This window comes from Montipora capricornis, chromosome 6, assembly GCF_036669925.1.
Source record: "Montipora capricornis isolate CH-2021 chromosome 6, ASM3666992v2, whole genome shotgun sequence".
Taxonomy (NCBI): Eukaryota; Metazoa; Cnidaria; class Anthozoa; order Scleractinia; family Acroporidae; genus Montipora; species Montipora capricornis.
The window spans coordinates 42,716,224-42,736,043 of record NC_090888.1 but is presented as its reverse complement, the minus strand read 5'-3'; the positions used below and the strand labels follow the sequence as shown (position 1 = coordinate 42,736,043).

Below are 19,820 nucleotides of genomic sequence, written 5' to 3'. Positions count from 1 at the left end.
TTCATGCGTTTTACGGTTCATGGCTTGCAATGTATAGTAGAAAATGTGTGCTACAAATCTGAAGACATCTCGCCAAAGGTGCTCAATTCGTTGATTATGGGTAGAGGATTGTTGTTCTATCTTCCATTAATTGCCAAACTTGCGTGTTCTCTCCGGCGCGATCAGTTCGCACCCGTGATGGCCAACTGTACTCCTGGGCCGTATTTAGAAACAAATCCGCCACTGTCCCACTTCCATTGTTTTTCGAGCAACGCAAGAAGGTTACCAACCGTGAAACCCATCAATTGCCCCGTGAATAACAAATCCCCAAGTTATTAGGCTATGATGACCGTCCTGGTGCCACAGGTCTGTTTGGCCCAGCTACCGAGTATGCTTGTCGTGAAACTGTTATCGCCCAACGTATCCTGACACTATGAGGATCTAAACGAGCAAGACATTTACGAACCCGCTCTTGCTGTATATTTAACCCCTCCGATCTGAAATGGCCCAAAACCATTGAAGTTCCGACTAAACTGCCACGTTCACTCACAAAAGCGCTAATTTTGGAATCAAATTGTTCATCAGTGATGTCACTAAAACGTGACCAGTGGTTAAGGCCAGACTCTGAAACTATGCGGGGAATAGTCCAGCGCGAGACGAGTAACATACGAGTCATATCCTCCCAGCTAAAACCCAGAGAACGGAGCTCGACCAATGCCTCTTCCTTTATGTCAAATTTTGACATTCCAACCCACCCCCCCCCCCTTCCCGGGGGGTACTCCCTATAATGGCCTGTTCGGGGAGGCTCCGCCCGAAAGGGGTACCTTTTTCACGCTTCAGGTGTATGAAAAGGTAAGGATTTCACGGGTCGAAGTATATGAAAGGGTAAGTAAGTCTTTCATTTAGGTATTTTATTTTTAGGGCCTTTCCTTAAAATTTTCCAATGCAAGGTATACGAAAAGGGTATCTTTTCTGCCAAAAAATGGTATATAAACCTCGGAGCCTCCCCGTATTAATTTTCTTTTAGTGAAAGTCTGACGGTTTCGGTTAGCATATCGGTATATATCTGCTCGCACGGTACTATACAGCAGTGTCTAGAGCAGAACAAGTCAGCGGCTCTTCATCAGAAAATGTTTGGTTTTATCAACGAAGTTGATAATGTAAATTGACCGCCGTACACGGATGGTCAATTTACATTATCACTTCCGTTGATAAAACCAAAAATTTTCGTGTACTACTTCCCCACCGAAGCAGCACCACAGTTTCTTTAGAAACTACCCCTTTATTCATTGGTTTTTATCAGAGTCTACAGTACAACTTATCAGCGGTTATCCACCAAGAGGCAAGAGGCCCTTCAGTACATCTGAGCAGCGGTTTCTCACCGTAAGAACGATATTTTTGAGAATTTTTGGGAACTTTAGAAAGTTTTTGGAGAATTTAGACATTTTAATTGCATAATTAAAATAATTTTGGAGCTTTTTTCCGGGAAATTCTTGAAAGACGTTTAGGCCATCTTTCGGGAATTATGTACCTAAGCCGACTTTCGATAAATGTACTTTTAGTAAAATCGAAAATGGTTTGAACCCAGGAATTACATACCTCGATGGAGTTTGATCATGTGGGTTAAAGTAGTCCTGAGAACTCTGTTGGTAGTGACTGACATTTCGAAAACCTGAGAGCAAGTTATCTTCAGAGTCAAGTGACGGTTGGAAATTCAAACGAACGTAGTGATGGTCTGGTTTGTTGTGTTGTGAGGGTACCGGATGATTGGTGATTGGTGCATTACGATCCGGTTTGGAAGTGAAGGTCGCAGGAGGTTTGAGAGGAAAAAGTGTAGTTCAGGTTTTCTCTTAAGTAATCGTTTGTAAGTCGCAAGTACAGGTTGGTAACGCTTTAATGTCGTTTGTTCTCTGAGGTTTGTATACGAGCTAGCTTTCAAGTGTAAGACGCTGGTCATAGTTCATACAGTAGGTTAAACACTCAGAAGATACCCAGTCGATAGTGTGTTTTGTTCTTGAATGGTGTTCAGCAACATTGTTATTGAGATCACCATTCTTACAAGAGTTGAGATCGTTTTGTCTTGAGATCGATCGAAATGACTAAGTTTACACTTATCAACTCTATTTTAACCATTTTAAAAAATTGTTTTATTTCTTATTTTTGTTTTCACACGTTGATCACGAGCCAGACGTACAATTACTATTTATCTCAGCAAAAAAGCGAGACATCGAAACTTTAAACATGTTTCTGTTTAAAATGATATTTACAAATGATCTACCGTAATTGTTGTCAGTAGTGTAAGAAATATGAATTTGAAATAACGCCGCCCTCGAATAAATGACACCGCTTGAATAAACGCCGCATCAGACAGGCTCAAAATTTAATAAACGCGAGTAAAAAAGTCCACTGTCCCAGAGTCTCTCGGGGCGCTCACACGCTGACTAAAAATGTGACATTCATGTGGAATGACTGTCACGAGCAATGGGTTATACAGCAGACAAGGCTCAATCTTAGTCAAGAGAGGGACTGTTTACGGTGGCATTGACTGACGGTTCGACAACCTGAACGGAAGTCATGTTCAGAGTACAGTAAGTATGTTAAACGTCAGTAGATAAAAAAATTTTGTTCGTTGATGTGATTAGTCGAAGAAGTCGTGATTTTATTGGTTGGCTGTCAGTCAAGCCCAGTTCAGACGCCGCTCCACTCATGTGCCGAACCTAACTGATGAATTAAGTCCGGCAAAAGAGCGACGTCTGAATCAGTTCGGTACGGCAGTTTTAATTCGGTGCAGCAACGCTGTTAAATTCGACAAGTAATGCTGCATTATTTGACACTGGAGCGGCAGCTGATTCATACGGCGCTCTTATCATGTGCCGAATCAAATACATCAGTTATTGTATTGTATATTCTTCCCGCGATTAACTCATTTAGTATTCGGTATCGCACCCAGTCCTTTGCTTTCTCTGTGTATAAAAAACGTATTAGGTTTTGACACATGGTACTCCGTCTGAATCAGCTGTTGCGCCGATGTCGCTCCAAAGTCGGACCTAATTGTATTAGGTTCAGCACATGAGTGGAGCGGCGTCTGAATTGGGCCTCAATGTCATCTCAGGGCCAGGCTCAACCAGACGATCGTACTTCCACTTGGGTATGAAATGACTCCTGGGTTGAAACCATTTACGATTTTATAATATATGAGTAATTTATTATAATATAGCTATATTTCGAGTGACGACACCTATTGTTATTTTTGCGACAACGCTAATACGCCATTTCCGAGTGCATGTCTGCCTCCTCTTCAAAGCGAGTTTAAGTGCGAAGTTTTTCTTATGAAAATTAGTTTTCATTCATATGTAAAGTAGAAGTAACTATCATCACAAAAACTTCGCACTTAGACTCGCTTTGAAGAGGAGGCAGACACGAACTCGGAAATGGCCTATTGGTTGTTGAAAGATGTCTTTTGTTCGGTGGTTGGCGAATTTGAATATCAAACTCGGAAATTTGTCGGCAAATGTTTGTTGTAAACAATGAACATCGATCCCAATATAATTAATAACGTTACGAGTGAACGAAAGAAAGAAATGATCCTCGTTCTCACATGGAAAATTTAGGCAATCTTCTCTAATTGGACACCTGAAACACGGGATTCGAACCAATGACCTCTGCGATGCCGGGACAACGCTATTCTATTCTAACTGAGCTATGACGCCACACAGTGAGGAGCAGGTCAATTTATTGGGTTTATGTGTTCCCGAATTAATCTTAGGCCCTGTTTACAAGCAGGTAGGGTAACCCTACTACTAGGGTTACCCTAGCAGGAGGGTCAAAGATAGCCCGGCTTTACAAGCAAAATTTCACGGTTAGGCTTACCCTACCACCCGGTACAACTTTGTGTGCTTGGTAACCGCCAGCATCGCAAACACAATAGACAGCGCTGAAAAGTTGCCCCGGGTAGGTGAGTTGTCCCTAGCTGAGCGTTTACAAGGCAGCTAGGGTTATCCTAGCGCTAGGGTAACCCTAGCACTCAGATAGGGCTACCCTAGCGCCAGGGTAACCGTGGCTGTCTTGTAAACGCGTCGATGACAAAAGGAAGAAATGTGTGAGGAGTGCTGGGGTAACCTATCATCAGGGTTTACCCTCCCCAGGGCAATGAGAATAATATATGTAAGCTTATGCGAAAATTGAAGTTTAACACGCAACTTTCAACCACGGTAACGCTATTGAAACTTCTGATTGTAACATAGATCTTTTTCCAACGATGATAACATATCCTTTCATATAGTTTCATGACGAACGGAAGTTTTTGAAACCAAAAGCAACCATATTAACATATTGGAACGTTACACGGTTGCGTGACAGTTCCTCGTGAACTGAAACTGGATTTTTACGTTGTCCAGGCTTGTTGATGGAATGCTCCTTCCTGTCTTGGTTCTGGCTAAAGTCAGGCAATCACGAATACTTTTTTCATTTTTCATAATATATGTTCGCCATCATCCGATTCTGTGAGCGTAAAAGGGAGTTTTAAAATGGCTGAACACGGAAATAGTATAGAAACTCTGGCACGAAGAGCTGGGGTCGCGGAACCGGTTTTGCGGCTTATGGTGGCCTTATTAACCGGTAAGTTGTGCCCTGGTGTATGTATTTATCTATCCGTAATCTGTGTGGTTCGATATTCAACAAGAGATAAGGGGAATTTAGTTCATCAAGCTTGACGACAGAGGCGAGTTGGCCGGATGGCTGGCTAGTCAGCTAAATTTGCATGGGGAGGCCACTCTAAACTGAGTTATTTTGTCTTCGATGGCCTTACATATTATTAACACTCCCGGAGTAATTTAAAGTAACCAACTGAACTGGTTGCCTCTTTGCGTCTTCTTGATGTTATGTCTTAAGTATTTAATTCGTCTCTTTGTGTACACAACTCTCAAGCTTCGAATCTTGGTTGCTGTCCCTGAGGACTGGAGCCAGTCCGAGGAGCGGTTTATTTTTATGGCTTTCTGTGTTAATTATTGTAAAGAAACAACAGAAAGCAAAAATGTTTCAAGTCTGCCACGGTTCTTAAATATCAATTAAAGCATGTATGGAAATTGTATAGGCGCTCGCTTCTCGAAAATCGAAACAAAGCAAAGTTCAAGGTCATTACAAAGTGCACATAAATTATTTAACGTGATACGTAACTTGTGTGACTTCTCATCGTTTCTTCGTGAAAAAATAAAACAAAACAAAACGGTAGAACGCTGTGTACATGCGTATTCGCCCACTTTGAATTTCTAGACTTTGTAACGTCTTTATGAATTTGGGGATGAAAAGTCCATCGACCAAGTGCAATGACCCAAATGGGGAAGAAACTATTCTCCATTGGGGTGGTATTTTATATCTTTGATGTTTCTTGCTTGTAGGTTTGCCCTTGGCTTTCTTATACCGGGCCTTTTGTTATGGGAAAAACGCAAACTTCCAGGTGATATTCAAATTAAATTATCAGTGTTTCATTATTTTTTTTAAACTGTTTTTGTTTTTTTGCTGTTGCTTAATTAAATTTGTTTTCTTGATTTTTATTGTAGCATCTATTTATAACTGTTTGTGGGATTTGGACAGCTTTCTTTTGTTTTGGTGAGTCACTTGTTGAATTTTTTCTCCGAGGATTGTCTTACATGAACGATCGATCCTAACTTGTACATTAAGCCGCATCCTTAAATTCGCGCGAGATGCGCGTGCTGTTTCGTACTTACGGTGGCCCACAACTGTCAAGGCAATAACAAATACCTCACGGCAAAACTAAAACTGTCACGGCAATATCAAATTCCGCACGGCAAAACCAAAATGCTCACGGTAAAACCAAAATGCTCACGGCAAAACCATAAAGCTCACGGCAAAACAAAAAACTCACGGCGAAATCAAAAACCTCACGGCAAAACGAAAAGCTCACGGCAAAATCAAAAACTCACGGCAAAACCAAAATTAAAAGCTCACGGCAAAACAAAAAACTCACGGCAAAACAAAAAACTCATGGCAAAAACAAAAAACTCACGGCAAAACTAAAAAGCTAACGGCAAAATCAAGAACTCACGGCAAAACCAAAAACCAGAGAAAGGTAACAACTATATCGATGACATGACTAAAAAATGGTTGTCTCAAACACCAAATCCACCGCGAATACCTGAATTCTATACCGTCACTAAAATCCACAAGCCTACTCTTGTAGGGAGACCAATAATCTCTGGTTGTAACGGGCCTAGAGAACGAATATCAGCATTTGTTGAAACATTACTTCAGCTTATTTCCACATCACAAACGTCTTATCTTAAAGACTCCACAGATTTTATCAACTTCATCGAAAAGACGAAGATGGGAAAACGAACTTTCCTTGTAACGATGGATGTCACAAGTCTATAATTATACAAATATACCACAAGAAGAGGGAATCACTACAGTATGCAATGCGTACGAAAATTTTCACAAAAATAACCCTCCAATTCCACTAACTATATCAAAGAAATGCTAATACATATACTTAAAGAGAACTCTTTCCAATTCAACGGAAAGAACTATCTTCAAATTCACGGTACCGCTATGGGTACGAAAATGGCCGTTGCTTTCGCAAATATCTTTATGGCCGACATCGAGACAGAAATTCTTAGCAAAAGCATCATAAAGCCACTGATTTGGAAACGATACATTGACGACATTTTTGGACATTGTGGGATGTCAGCAAACAGGATATAGACAAGTTCATCACACAAGCAAACTCACACCACCCTACAATAAAATTTACGGCTGAGATCTCGAACACTGAAGCTACATTTCTAGACACTGTTGTATACAAAGGCAAACGTTTTCACGGTTTCGCCGTGAGTTTTTGATTTTGCCTTGAGCTTTTCGTTTTGCCGTGAGGTTTTTGATTTCGCCGTGAGTTTTTTGTTTTGCCGTGAGCTTTATGGTTTCGCCGTGAGCATTTTGGTTTTGCCGTGAGCATTTTGGTTTTGCCGTGCGGAATTTGATATTGCCGTGACAGTTTTAGTTTCTGCTGGAGATTTTATTGTACGCTCAGGTCACGCAAGATTTTTCGATTGATCGGGCGTTGCATGCTCTCTATCTCTCTCTCTCTCTCTCTCTCTCTCTCTCTCTCTCTCGCCAACTGCATTTAGGATGGAAACAACTTTCCTGAAAACGCTTGAAACGCTTGTGGGATAAGCTTCAGCAACGTCAAGGCTTCTTCAAACATATATTAGGCTGATTTAGCAACAGAACGGGAACGTCAATGGCGACGTCGCGCGCAGCAAAACTACCAATGAGAATTTAGAATAGAGAAGAAAATAGTGGAGTCTACTCTATTCTGAATACTCATTGGTGACGTTCCCGTTCTGTTGCTAAATCAGCCTATTATTTCTTAGAAAAGACAGTTGCGGCTTTGGCCAACCATGGTTTTAATATCGAGTCTGGAAGTAAAGAGAATGTTTTTGAAAACGACTTTACACTCTTGCGCTGTAGTCTGTAGAATTTACTTTTGACGTCGTGACTGCTTAATTGGTTGAATATAGTTTGCTCTCTTTTAGCCGAGGTTACCGTCCTAGCAGAGGTTCAGTTTTATCCCTGTCGTTTCTGTTTAGCTTGTTCCTTGTATGATTTCCTTTCTTTTCCAGAAAAGTCTCTGATTCCTTTCCCTTTTAATAATAGTAATAATTGCTACTACTACTACTAATGATGATGATGATGATGATTGTACTAATCCCATAATGCAATACGTTTTGGGGGTTCTTTGCATAAAGCGGCCTTCACACGACAAAGTAAAGTTGGCAAACTTGTGTTGGCAAACTCAAGTTGGCTTGTGTGAAAGACACAACAACAGTACACCAACTTGAGTTTGCCAGCACTAGTTTGCTCTTAGGACTGTATCATGCTTCAGTGAACTGGATATCCATTGTTTTTATGCAAAGTGACGTATTTTTCGTATGTAACACGCGTACGAGTGGTTATATTGACCAACGACGTGACGATTCCCGCCATTTTTTGTTTGTATTAATACCCAGTATTTGTATTAAACCCTGCTTGTCAATCTCTACCAGCTATCATTTATATTTACTGTCCATGTAATAAGAAGAAAATTACACGTTAGCTCGAAGATATGAATTTTACGCTCTTGTGGCAAGGACAATATCTTTTCGATCATATGAGGTGAGAGAGCGAATATCCCCAATATTTGGCCCTATTCCAATAAAAATTACTTGAAATCTATTACTTTTTCTGGGTGGCCACCCTATTGGCCAGTTTGTCTTCAAATTGGACCGCGCGGTTATCGGAACAGCGGATAAAAAACCTTCAGAGCATGGGCGCAATCTAAAAATCAATTTCAAGTAATTACCATGGACACAGAAACTCTCTCTTGATTCATAGTCTCTTGCATATGTTGAATGTGTTTTGTCAGGTTGGTCTTGTCTTCATTCAATTGTCAACATTGCTCTGGCATATTGTGTGCTTAAAATCGGAGGCCCGAGGATTGTGACTGTCATTTTGATGTTCCTGTTGAACGTGGTAAGTGTTTCTTTTATGCAGCTAGTTGCTAAATGTCACGAGTGTCCAGGGTCATTATAGTACATAATACACCAACCGAGGTGGAATACCGGCTGCATTGTAAAGAAGTTGCAAAGTGCCTTAAGTAAACGTATGGACTTGCTCCAAGTCAACCTCTCGAAGGATATAGACATATGCAGGCCCAGAAAGGAGCCGAGATGAGTCGCGGAAGATTAAACCGGAAATCGAGAAAAATGGGATAACTGAATCTTACAGACTACAATTTACAATATGGCTATTTCCCCTGAATCCTGTTTTTAAATAAGGACGTTTCTTTCGTGACTTAGCCTCCCCTCCCTATCTCCCCTCTCCTCCCTTCCCCTCCGCCACCCCCCATCTACCACTGTATTTAAAGGGCGCAATGGCTGAGAAGCATGCTACCCACGGTTTGTTGTATCGAGGCTCACACTACTACGACGGTGTTGCTATGATTTTCTGAATTACTTGATCACATTTTTAAGCGTCTCTGACATACTGATATATTTGCGGCCGTGCGTCAACTCAGAAAAGCATCCGCATTTTTTTGTACGGAATGGTGTTGTTTCTAGGGGTACCTTTTGACTGGATATGCCCTTAAGACAAGTTCTCAAGATAATTCGGTTTCCTGGACCACAGCTCAGTGTGTACTCTGCCTTCGCCTTACTGGTAAGTTCAATTACTCTTTGCTCATTTTGAAAGGTGCCGTGCTATTACTTTTTCTTTGAAACGCAGCACAGATTAAAAGTCTGGGTTTAATATGCTATCGGGTTATTTTCATATCTTTCCCCAACGCAACATATGTACTAGTATTTTCCTGTAACGAATCGTATCAGTTTTCAGACATACCCGCTGATCAAAACACCATCTCACTGATAAAGCGAAATTTTTTCTCACCCTTTTTTTTCACAACTCCGGATCTACGTCCTATATGGACCCTCTGACCTGAGTTCACTTTCAAAGTGAACGTGACGTTTGCAAGAAATATCGGGTGTGATTTTAAACAGGTTTTGTAAATCAAGAAGTGATTAGACCTGTGTCAAAACGAGTTTAACTTTACAACGAAGGAGAAAGGAAGAGAGAGCATCGGTTCGAGGTTGGGTAAGAAAATTCCCCAATGCAGGTCTAATGGTATGGCTGTATGCATTCGTAAGGTACTGGTCACACAACGGGGCATTCTCGTTCCCAGAGCTACGATCCTCTTGGCCAGCGCCACGGCTCGATCCGTGGCGCTGGAGGAAAGGCCAGACCACAACACCGGGAACCCCATAACGTTCCACAGAGTTTATGAACATTCAAGGGTTGTGAGACGGGACCTACGGTTTATAGTCCTTACCCGAGAAGACTTGAAAGTCTAACCATTTGCGGGTCTAATTACAAAGGCAGCACTTTCTCCTCAGTTATTTTAAGACCCTGAGTGTTGTTCCGGTCGGAGTCGAACTCACGACGTCCCGCATGGCAGCCTGGTACTCAACCAACTGTGCCACCGGCGCGTGGTTTTAAAATTTGCTGGTGGACCAACGAAAGCAGCTAATAAGAGATCTTTTGTTTTCGTCCAACAACATGGCGGCAATGACGTTACGCGATGTGCATAATGTACCCAGAAGATCTTAGCAATAAACACTTCTTAGAATTTAAAATCATGATTAAATTTGCTCCCTTTCATTTTAGGCTTAGCGTGGGATTATTATGACGGAAATCAAGACCAGGTTAGTTTGGAACTTTTGCCTTGGAAACAGTAGATCGGAGAAAATCCTTCTTTTCCTCTCGGCTAACAATATTGGCACTCGCCTCCCACCAATGTGGACAGATTGGATCTTCTATTTGCATGATACCACAAGAGGGCTGAGTTTGCGCTGCAGGCTCTCGACCTGCTCCTGGGGTTTTTGTAATCGTTCTTTGGTTTTCCTCCTTTACAAATAAAACCCAGCAGGCATCTTATTCCATCTTTGAGGCGTTTGGGAGAATACAGATATAATTACGCAACATTCAGATTCTACCCCTCTTTTGCTGAATAGTAGATTACTGCATAGAGCAAGGTAAAGTCGCTGTCGAGCTACGAAGGATCATGTGGTCGGAGCTTATACCGATTTCAGTGGTATAAGGCATCTAAAGACCTAATATTTCTTCTCCCCAGTATGGAATGCAAGTCCATCGCCGGCAGGGTTGTTTATCAGAAGGCCGAATAACCGTAGATATGCGCTACTATACTTGGAAACTAAGCATTGCAGCATGATTATAGATGTACGCTCGTATACAGCTGAAAGCTACCCATCCGGATTTCGGCTCTGAGCAAAGTACTCGTCTCCTTTCCATTTACAACTTACTCCTATTTTACTTCAGAACAGTTTTTAATTTATGGTTTCTTTCGTTCTTTTATAAATAACTGTCCCTTTAAATAGGGAAAGTTGTCTGAAGATTTCAAGAAAACCGCAATTCATGAATGTCCCTCTTTATTAGAGGTATGTTAATCTCGACGTGAGCATTTTGCTGTAAATTACTACGCTCTGAAAGGCAAATCGTTTTGTGGTATCGTAAATAATTGCGACTTTCGAGTTAGCGGGATTAAATTATGTCAATGGGTTGAAATTTCTGTTTGAGGTAAAGGGGAATTCAAGATACCTGGGATACCCCTGTTATATTTATATTAAATTACTTAAAATTGGACGAATGCCCGCGAATTAACTGTAGTGTTCAGGGTAGTGCGTGCTTTTTGTACGTGAATTTAATGCGTGAATACGTGAATTTAACTACTTGATTAAATGGGGCTTGTAGATTGGATTCAGTGTTTAAGGGTACCGGCTGGGTAAATGAAGTTATAGCAGGTCACATGATCGTGACAATTAATTCCTTGCTTTATATGAAATTATGTTTCCCATTTTTTTTTCACGGGTAGTTTTGCTTTTAGATAGCCAGTTACACGTATTTCTTTGGAGGGTTTCTAGTGGGACCACAGGTAAGATATTGACCCATTTCTAATCAATAGATAACTATTAGAACTCAGTACTGCGTCGTGTTATACTGTCGTGAGTAAGTCATAAAGGATTCATGCTTTTCTGTACAGCTAGTTCGTAATTGCAGATACCATATAGCAGAGAAAGGTCATTGTTGATATTTAGGGACCATTGCTGTGGAGCCAAATGATATTCTTGCTGAAGTTGTTCATTCTGCGGAGTTTCGTTAAGCTACCTTTGTTTTGTTCTACGTTTTAGTTTCCAATGAAGAAATACATGGCTTTAATTGACGGAACACTTATCAACAAGAAAGACATCGCATCAAACTCTCGGTAAGAGCTCAGTGCGCATGCTCGGCAATTACGCGTTGTGCAGGATCGTTGCGCAGTACACAATCTTTGATTTGAGTGAAAATACTCGTCTCTTTTTTTTTTCACGGTGTCCTTGAGTCCACAAAGAAAAATGTACATCTCTTAATTCATTACCGGCTCATCTTAATATTTACTTTCTCCTTGAGTTCACTGCAATTGGTAGAATGTCCTGTCTCAACGGAATTAAGCGATCAAGAGTCATTTTTGGTCCTCAAATGTCGATCTATTGCATGTGTTTGCTTAACACCTAAATGTTGTCTTGTGTTACAGCGTCATCGCGGGTCTTAGACGTTTCATTCTTGGCTTAATCTATCTCGTCGTGTACGCAGTTCTTCATCCAAAAGTCAAAGCAAGTTTTCTAATAACAGATGAATACGATGTAGGTTCAATTCTTAATCACTTCTGACCCTGGTTTAGGAGCCATATCATACCTTGATGAAGTGCGATCGTCCGGCTGAGAGCCTTTTGTCGTTGACCTTGACTGACGTTTGGACAACCTGAGCGGAAGTTATTCTCAGAGTCAAGTCTTGACTTTAATGTTAATGTCCGGCTACTCTCAGGAGAACGATCTCTCTTTATCAAGGTGACTTCTAACTCTTTAGCTTCTTTTTCCCTTATCTTTGAAGTGTGCTAGCATTAATTTTATGGTCTATGTCATTATGTTATTTGGTTTATTTTTAGCAAAAGTCGTTTTTGTACAAGTTCGGCTTCGCTGTGGCAACAACGAAAGTCAGTGTTATGAAGTACCAAGCAGTTTGGCTTATTACGGTAGGTGTGGGGCCCATGAGTGGGTGGGTAACACTTAATTGTATTTTACAGATCTAGACCGAGTTATTTTTAGTCTGATTTTTCTGCGAAACCAGACCTTTTCAGTTGATCACCAGTCTTACATAAGAAATTATTACCCATGGGATTGAGAACTTTGTTCTCCCCAGGAGGATGAAGTTACCGTTTGGATGCCTGCAATGTCTCAGGGAATCTCCAAAGCATGGTTCCTTAGGATCGATATTTGGACGTGACGTTACTTTCACCTAGGCACGTGGATAGGTTTCATCTACCCCGTCTGGGATTTTAGGCATTCATATGAAGACAGCGACCATGAATACAGGCCAGCATCCGTTTCTCCTTGCAATGGAAGAGATTAATTGAGCTGCCTGAGTAAACATAATTGAACAAAATTCTTGATGACACTAGTTGATTAGTCTTCCATTTGTTAATTCGAACGAATTATTTTGCGTCGAAACCACTCTATCCCTCGAAGACATATAGAAATAAGCAATAGACGTCCAAAGAAATAGCTAACAATTGTCAACAATGGTTTCTGCTCTATTTTATAAACCTTATTCCAAAATGGCCACCATTCTAATATTCTTTCGTTTGCCTTGTTGCCTCGTTCAAGGTTAAATATTCTTTTGAATGTTTACCTTAAAAACGAGCCAACAAGGGCTAATTTGCAAGCAAACAAAAGAATACTAAAATGACGACCATTTTAAGGTGTATATGTGTGTTAGCATGAATTATTAGGTCCTCGCGCGCCTCGTTAATTGATGCCATATAGAGCGTTTTCACATGTGTCACGGCAGCCATGTTGGTGTTCCAAAACAAGGGAATGGCGGTCATTATGGTGTACCAAACCAATCCTCCGGAAATTGAATTTTTCTTTTGTTTCAGTAATCCAATATGTCTGCTGGTCACGTGAGTTAAAACGCTCTAGCTTTTTTTCAAGCATGCGTGATAGACGTAATTCTGATCTTCTGAGAAAATGTGAACACGTGAAAACGTTTATCAATACACTTTGTCACGATTTTGTATTCTTTTGCTACGGGGAGTTGCATTTTACCATTTTTAAGAAGGCAAAGAATTTTTAGCTTTGCCATTTTTCTTTGAAAAGGAAGGAGCTTGCATCATATCAGGGTTGGGTTACAATGGCAGATCAGAGAAGGGTGTTGTGAGATGGGACGGCTGCAGTAACGTTCACCTTTTACTCTTTGAGACGGCGTACACATTTCAGGTAAAATGTTTGCTGCTGCTGTAAATTTCGTTCAGTTCTACAGATTTTTCGCCAACTTATGCCAAGGGAATGAGTATTAATTGACCATTTCCGGTGATAGATCAATAAATCCTTTGGGTCGCTCGTTTCTGCAAACTTTTTGAGCAATGGACAAAGAATTGAGTCTCTTATCACAGGTTCTATTAAACTTGAATCGTTGCGACCATGCGCAACACAGCGCACACTAAGAGAGCGGGGTTAATCCATTGCCTTTGCCATTGTTTGAACGACGTTAAAACCTGTTTTTAACATTCTAAGCCCTCCGTCACAGAGTTAAGCGTTTAAAGCCGGTTTTGAAAGAGGCAAAGTATCTTGACTATGTTTATTACGTTCCTTTATCAGCATGTTATAGATGCTTTCAACTTGAATACTAATCAATGGATGTTCAAGTAAGTGCTTTCTTGTGCTACAGAAAAATGATTAATTTTAGTCAAACGTACTCGACTATTGTTCTGGACTATTTTTTCAAGATCGAATCGTAGTTTACACTTTAATCCCCTGTCAACAAACACAGACGTAACGCCATGCAGCCTATTTCGGATAGTAGGGAGCTATGAAAACCGTCGTCGGAAAACGGTGACGAGAGATCCAAAACGAGAGAGGGCTGGGGAGAGGAGGTCTGCTGTTTTCTCTTCACAGTCGTTTTTGCTCCCGACAATCTGATTGGCTGGAACAGGCTAGTACGGTCGTTGACCCCAAAATATTGCGTCTGCTTAACTGTGCAAGCTGCTTGGATGGTACGCGAGATGTTGCTTCCTGATTGCAACATGTTGCAAAAACATTCATTAATGTTACATCCCTTTTTGCTTTTTTGCTTACAAGTCTCTCTCTGCTATTGTTCCGGCAGCCAGCAATAAGAGTTTGCTCTCAATGCTGTACTTCTGACGAAATGATTGGTCTTTCCTGTGTACCATTTCTTTAAGGAAGATACTTAGGTTTGTGGGGGACGAAAGCGTAGAATACCACGGCCTGAAATATAATCGTCTCCATAGGTCCCCTCTCACCCGACCCCGGCTTACCCATAAAACATCTCCCATCTTACAACACCATATCTGTCAACTTTTACTAGGTATGTGTACAAAAGGCTCCGTTTCCTTGGAAACAAGCTCATTTCCCACTTTCTAACGTTAGTCTTTGTGGCGCTTTGGCATGGCATCGCTCCTGGCTTTTTCTTGTGTTTTATTGGAGAATTTGTGATTATTGTCATCGAACAACAGGTACGCATAACTATGTTATTGGGCATAACCAGAAACCCATAAGGTTTGAAACGTGTAACGGCCCCTTGTGTGCTGGGAAACAAGCTTCTAAATATTCAATTTGCTACAATCCTAGACAAAACTGTTGGGAAGGTTAGCACTTTTGAAGTCTTCATTGCTTCTCTCCCCTCCCCCCTCCTTCAATGTTGTGTAAAACTGAATGGTTTCAGTGGGAAATTGTTGAGTTGCCTTCCAACATTGAATAGGGGGGAGGGGGGCTATGTAAGAGAAAGTGAAACTATTTCTTTTGAGCTTTAACAGAAGCGGGTTGAAATACAGCTCTGGTGTGGTTCATTTACATAACCTTCCCAACTACTTTTGTCTATGATTGTAAGTACCATATTTGGAACAACAAGAGCGAGGGGTTTCCAAATATGGTACTTAGCACTGAAACATTCAACCAATCAGTTCGCACTGAATATTCAGAAGCTGTGAACGCGCGTTACACGTTTCATCCCTTATGGGTTTCTGGCATAACAGATATCACTAAACCATTGTCGAGTTTGGGAAGTACAATATACATCTTAAGACAGTGAGAGCGAGTCGATCCTTCATTCCAAGGCAGTCTAATTTTGTATTATCGGATGACTGACATCACAGAATCTTCAAACTCTTGCAGATATAATTGCAGTATTTTATCATATGAATTTTGATCTTCAAGGTTACGATTCTAGAGTATATTTATGGTTTTTGTGATTTATTAGCAAGCGTATTAGCTTCAACCATAGTAGTAAGCTAACCGACGTGCTATTCATGGTAAATCATCACATCATCTTCTTTCCATTATTTGTCGTGGACTAACTAGAGTTGTAAGCCACCAAACATGAAGAAATATTTTGAATTGATACTAACATCGGTGTTATCTTGTTTAGCTTTTAGGTCTTTGTCGCCAAGTGATAAAGAAACCATTCGCATCTTTTCCATTGTTTGTCAAGATACCCATAATCCTTTTAGGAGTTTGTCTACGACTCACTGGAGTCGCTTTCTTTCTCATCCCATTTTTCTTGCGCAGAGCAGATCACACTCATAAGGTAATTGCTTAAGCAGCGTTTTAAGGGCAGAATATTTTCCAACTTTCTAAGCGTATTAAACTGATTAATAAACTGGTATTAGCGCGTGGAAGTTACGGAAGAAAGTGGAAAGTGTATTCAGTTCTCACGTGCTTTAATACGTTCTCCACAAGACTTTTATTTGGATTATTTTGCGCCCATTTTTTTGCAGTGGACAGCAAGTTAATAAACTTTATGGCGCTTTTACACTGTGAAATGTTCTGTGCAACATGTCTCGCAATGTTTTGGCGACATTGTGGCGGGACAAGTTGCCACGAAACATTTCGCAGTGTAACATACCCTGTAATGGCCAAAATCGTTGCGAGACAAGTTGCAAGACCCGTTGCCGAAAGTAGAGTTAAGTTCTACTTTTCGTGCAACGATTGTGGCCGTTACAGGGTATGTTACACTGTGAAATGTTTCGTGCAACTTTTTCCGCCACAACTGTTTGGACTTTGGTTTAGTTTATGATGGCGTTGTTGTTGCCGTGGAGGTCACCGTTACGCAAGGGATCCTCCCTTTGGCAGGCTAAAGAATAAAGGTACATTGTATGAAGGCTTTAAGTCATCCGCTCCTTGAGACTCATGAGTAGCCAAAATGGAGGGGAAATCGAGGGTGCAGGTTAAATAGACCATTTTCGAATTCTCACGGCTGGACTGGATCTAGCATGAATTGGAGGCTAATGCGGACAAATTAATTTGCATTTGAAAGAATTTGCCCGCATTTGCCTCCATTTCATGGTAGAATCCAGTCCAGTCGTGAGAGTTCAAAAATGGCCAACGGTCTATTTGTTGAAAAGGTTTCAGCGCAGACTGGTGCGGCTCCTTAAAATTCGAAAGGAAAATAATGCTGCTGGAAAATATATTTATTTGCCTTAATTTGCTAATTCGGTCGTCTTGACAAATATTGTGCGCATAATGTTTTGTTCTCTCTTCCCATTGTTTACCTTTTTTTCCCGTGGACACCAGAGCGTGTTTTCTTTTAGCTTCAATGTCTAAGTGGATGCGATGTTTTTCAGGTGTGGCTGTCCTTGTATTATGTATATCCCATCGGAATATGCGCGTGGTTTCTCCTCTACCCAACAGTCATCAGGCCCATAGCTGGAGTTTTGATGAAGAAATCTACGGACTCCAACCAAAACAAGTATGCTTTTGTTAGTTTTAGAGTGCCTTTGGAAGGACGCATTGCTTTGCCGTGCATGCCATATTCCAATCCGTTCGGAAGTTTATGCCAGTCGCAATCATCTCTGCTTGGTTTACTAGCGACGCAATCGCAACCTGCGTAAGCATAAACGCAACCACAAGAGCACTTATTTCACCGGGAAAACTGGCCTGACGCAAGTATAAGCACAAGAGCAACGATCCCTTTTCCTTGTGCTTGCTCTTATGCTTGCGTTCGCTTCCGTTGTGTGAAAACAGGACGTAACCCAAGCACAACTAAAGCTGTGATTTTCGTCCAATGAGAAAGATCCGTTCCAGATTCCACTCACAGCGTCGCGTTGTGAGTAAAGAGAGAACATGGAGCTAGTGTATCATTGTCTCCACGTCGTGTGCATGTGCTTTGCGTTATGGTTCGTTTTCACGAATCTCTTATTCCTTCTCTTATGCTTGCGTTTGTGCTTGCTCCGGTATTGAAAACCAGGCTTGAGTATTTTGTGAATCTTATTCCAAATTAAATGGTACTAATCAGACTCGTTTCTTTATCAACAAAAAAGGGTTAAAAATCCCATACCATTTTTAGGTCCCGCAAACCATGTCGTTGGCTTTGTTGGATGAGCATCGGCTACCGTGCGGAAAGATCAGGAAGGAGATCCGGCCTGATCAACACTATGATCTGCAAAAAACTAGCTGTCATTTGTCGGACGATCGTGCTATGAAGGACGTGGCCACACACCTTTAATTTGATCGTATCATCAACTGTTTTTCATTATTATTTTAATCGAAAATCTGTAGAAAACTGTTTTTGCTTTTCGATTTGTGGCGTTTGTTGCCAATTTCTTAGCTTTTAGGAAAGCCACCAACCCAAGTCACATACCAACCCGAGCTAATAAGATAGCTTGGATTTACCGGTTTGAATTATTGCTCGCCACAGCAGACTAACTTCTCTTTTTTTGTGAGGTGGCCTATCTGATCATTTTTCGCTTATGAAAGAGTTGCACATGCGCAGTTTAAATGTGGCTTTCCTATCACCGAACTCTCAGTTTACCAGGGCGGCGTTTCTCGAAAGTTTCGAAACTTCTCGGGCATATTTCGGTTGGCATAAAACGCTTTGTATCTTCAAAAGGAAAACGTTTTAATCCATTTTTTCTTAAGCTGATTTTAGTTTCACGAGACGCTTTTCGGGCCCGAAAAGTTTTCGGGGCTTTTGAGAATCAGGCCCCAGCGGTTCAGTTTCGCTTGGTCATGGGTTGGATCGATTCCTTTTTGTAAGATAGACGTCTCTACGCTTCTTTGCTGCGGTTTAAGGTGCATCCTTCCATAGAATGATCTTGAAAATGATTCAGTCGGTTTGGCTGCCTTGCTCCTCTAGCCCCTGTGGTTCTTCGAATTCCGGGCAACCAGGGCTTTTTGTCGTAAAGAGATGGTATTCGTCTCATTTGAGAGAGATGCTATCTTCAAACTTTCTTTTCTAGCTTGTTTCTTTTTGTTTTTCTTTTTTTTTTTCGCTCACAGATTTAAGGCGGACAAGGATGAGTGAACATTGGAAATCGCCCAACGAGTCATCGTTTGCGAATATTTCAGTCATTAGAGGGATGACCCATTCTCTTTCCCCATTAACACTGATCAGGATTATGTACCAGTACCTCCTCTTGATATACCTCCATTGTAAAAAGGACTTCTATTGTAAAAAGGACTTCTTGTAACCCTGATAAACGGTTTTCAAGGAATATGCCGGTGATTTTGCTTCTATCGTTATCAAGTTTACGACTTCTCATTGTGGCAACGCAAGGTCCCCTCCACGTGAAAGCCAACTATCACCCTAAAGACTCACCACCATTTATCTTCAATAATCAACTTAATGCGATTTTCGTAATTCTGCGGAATCTCATCTTCAAGCACCAACAACCAAAGTTGGCTTGCATCAATCAAACTTCCAACGCCAACCCGAGAGTTGACCTGAAACCACGGATGCCGAAATCAATTAATGCGTGACATAACGGTACATACACCTTATTCCAAAATGGCCATCATTTTAGTATTCTTTTGTTTGCTTGCAAATTAGCTCTTGTTGCCTCGTTCTTAAGCAGTTAATTAAGCCCTGGCCAAACTATCGAACAAAGTTGGATTCAACCCTCCAACTTTGCTCGATCCAACATTCTTCGACAGTTTGGCCACCCATGTTGAATGATGTTCGTCCAACATTTTTTGTTCGATCAAGTGTTGGATGGAGTTTGCTTTTGATCAAACATTGCGACCAACAATGCGGCTCGACGCAACAATGTTGCAGTGTTTTGCCGCTGTTCCAACAAAGTTGTGTCCTGAATCGAGTCACGTTCGAGCTGCTAGCCAATCACGAATTGCTGTTATATTTTCAAGCCTAGGCTTCTAGCATTATTTGCAACAAAGATGGCGGACAAGGATCAACAGCCAGAAACCTTGATCAGCGAGTATGAAGCAAGG

The 19,820-nt window shown here is 41.2% G+C and overlaps 1 protein-coding gene across 1 annotated transcript in view; it reads left to right on the top strand.

Annotated features, from left to right (window-relative positions):
* Positions 1 to 4,332: 4,332 nt before the first annotated feature.
* Positions 4,333 to 19,820, top strand: part of LOC138052177 (lysophospholipid acyltransferase 5-like) — a 17,701-nt gene continuing 2,213 nt past the window's right edge. The window contains exons 1-17 of the mRNA XM_068898551.1: positions 4,333 to 4,596; positions 5,376 to 5,434; positions 5,538 to 5,586; positions 8,399 to 8,505; positions 9,093 to 9,189; positions 10,192 to 10,229; positions 10,923 to 10,982; positions 11,429 to 11,476; positions 11,733 to 11,806; positions 12,116 to 12,224; positions 12,527 to 12,613; positions 13,737 to 13,856; positions 14,238 to 14,284; positions 14,965 to 15,112; positions 16,024 to 16,182; positions 17,219 to 17,343; positions 18,873 to 19,820. The exon at positions 18,873 to 19,820 is cut by the window's right edge and continues 2,213 nt beyond it. Coding sequence (XP_068754652.1) covers positions 4,506 to 4,596; positions 5,376 to 5,434; positions 5,538 to 5,586; positions 8,399 to 8,505; positions 9,093 to 9,189; positions 10,192 to 10,229; positions 10,923 to 10,982; positions 11,429 to 11,476; positions 11,733 to 11,806; positions 12,116 to 12,224; positions 12,527 to 12,613; positions 13,737 to 13,856; positions 14,238 to 14,284; positions 14,965 to 15,112; positions 16,024 to 16,182; positions 17,219 to 17,343; positions 18,873 to 18,897 — 1,443 coding nt within the window. The 5' untranslated portion in view covers positions 4,333 to 4,505 and the 3' untranslated portion in view covers positions 18,898 to 19,820. The remainder of the gene's footprint in view (positions 4,597 to 5,375; positions 5,435 to 5,537; positions 5,587 to 8,398; positions 8,506 to 9,092; positions 9,190 to 10,191; positions 10,230 to 10,922; positions 10,983 to 11,428; positions 11,477 to 11,732; positions 11,807 to 12,115; positions 12,225 to 12,526; positions 12,614 to 13,736; positions 13,857 to 14,237; positions 14,285 to 14,964; positions 15,113 to 16,023; positions 16,183 to 17,218; positions 17,344 to 18,872) is intronic.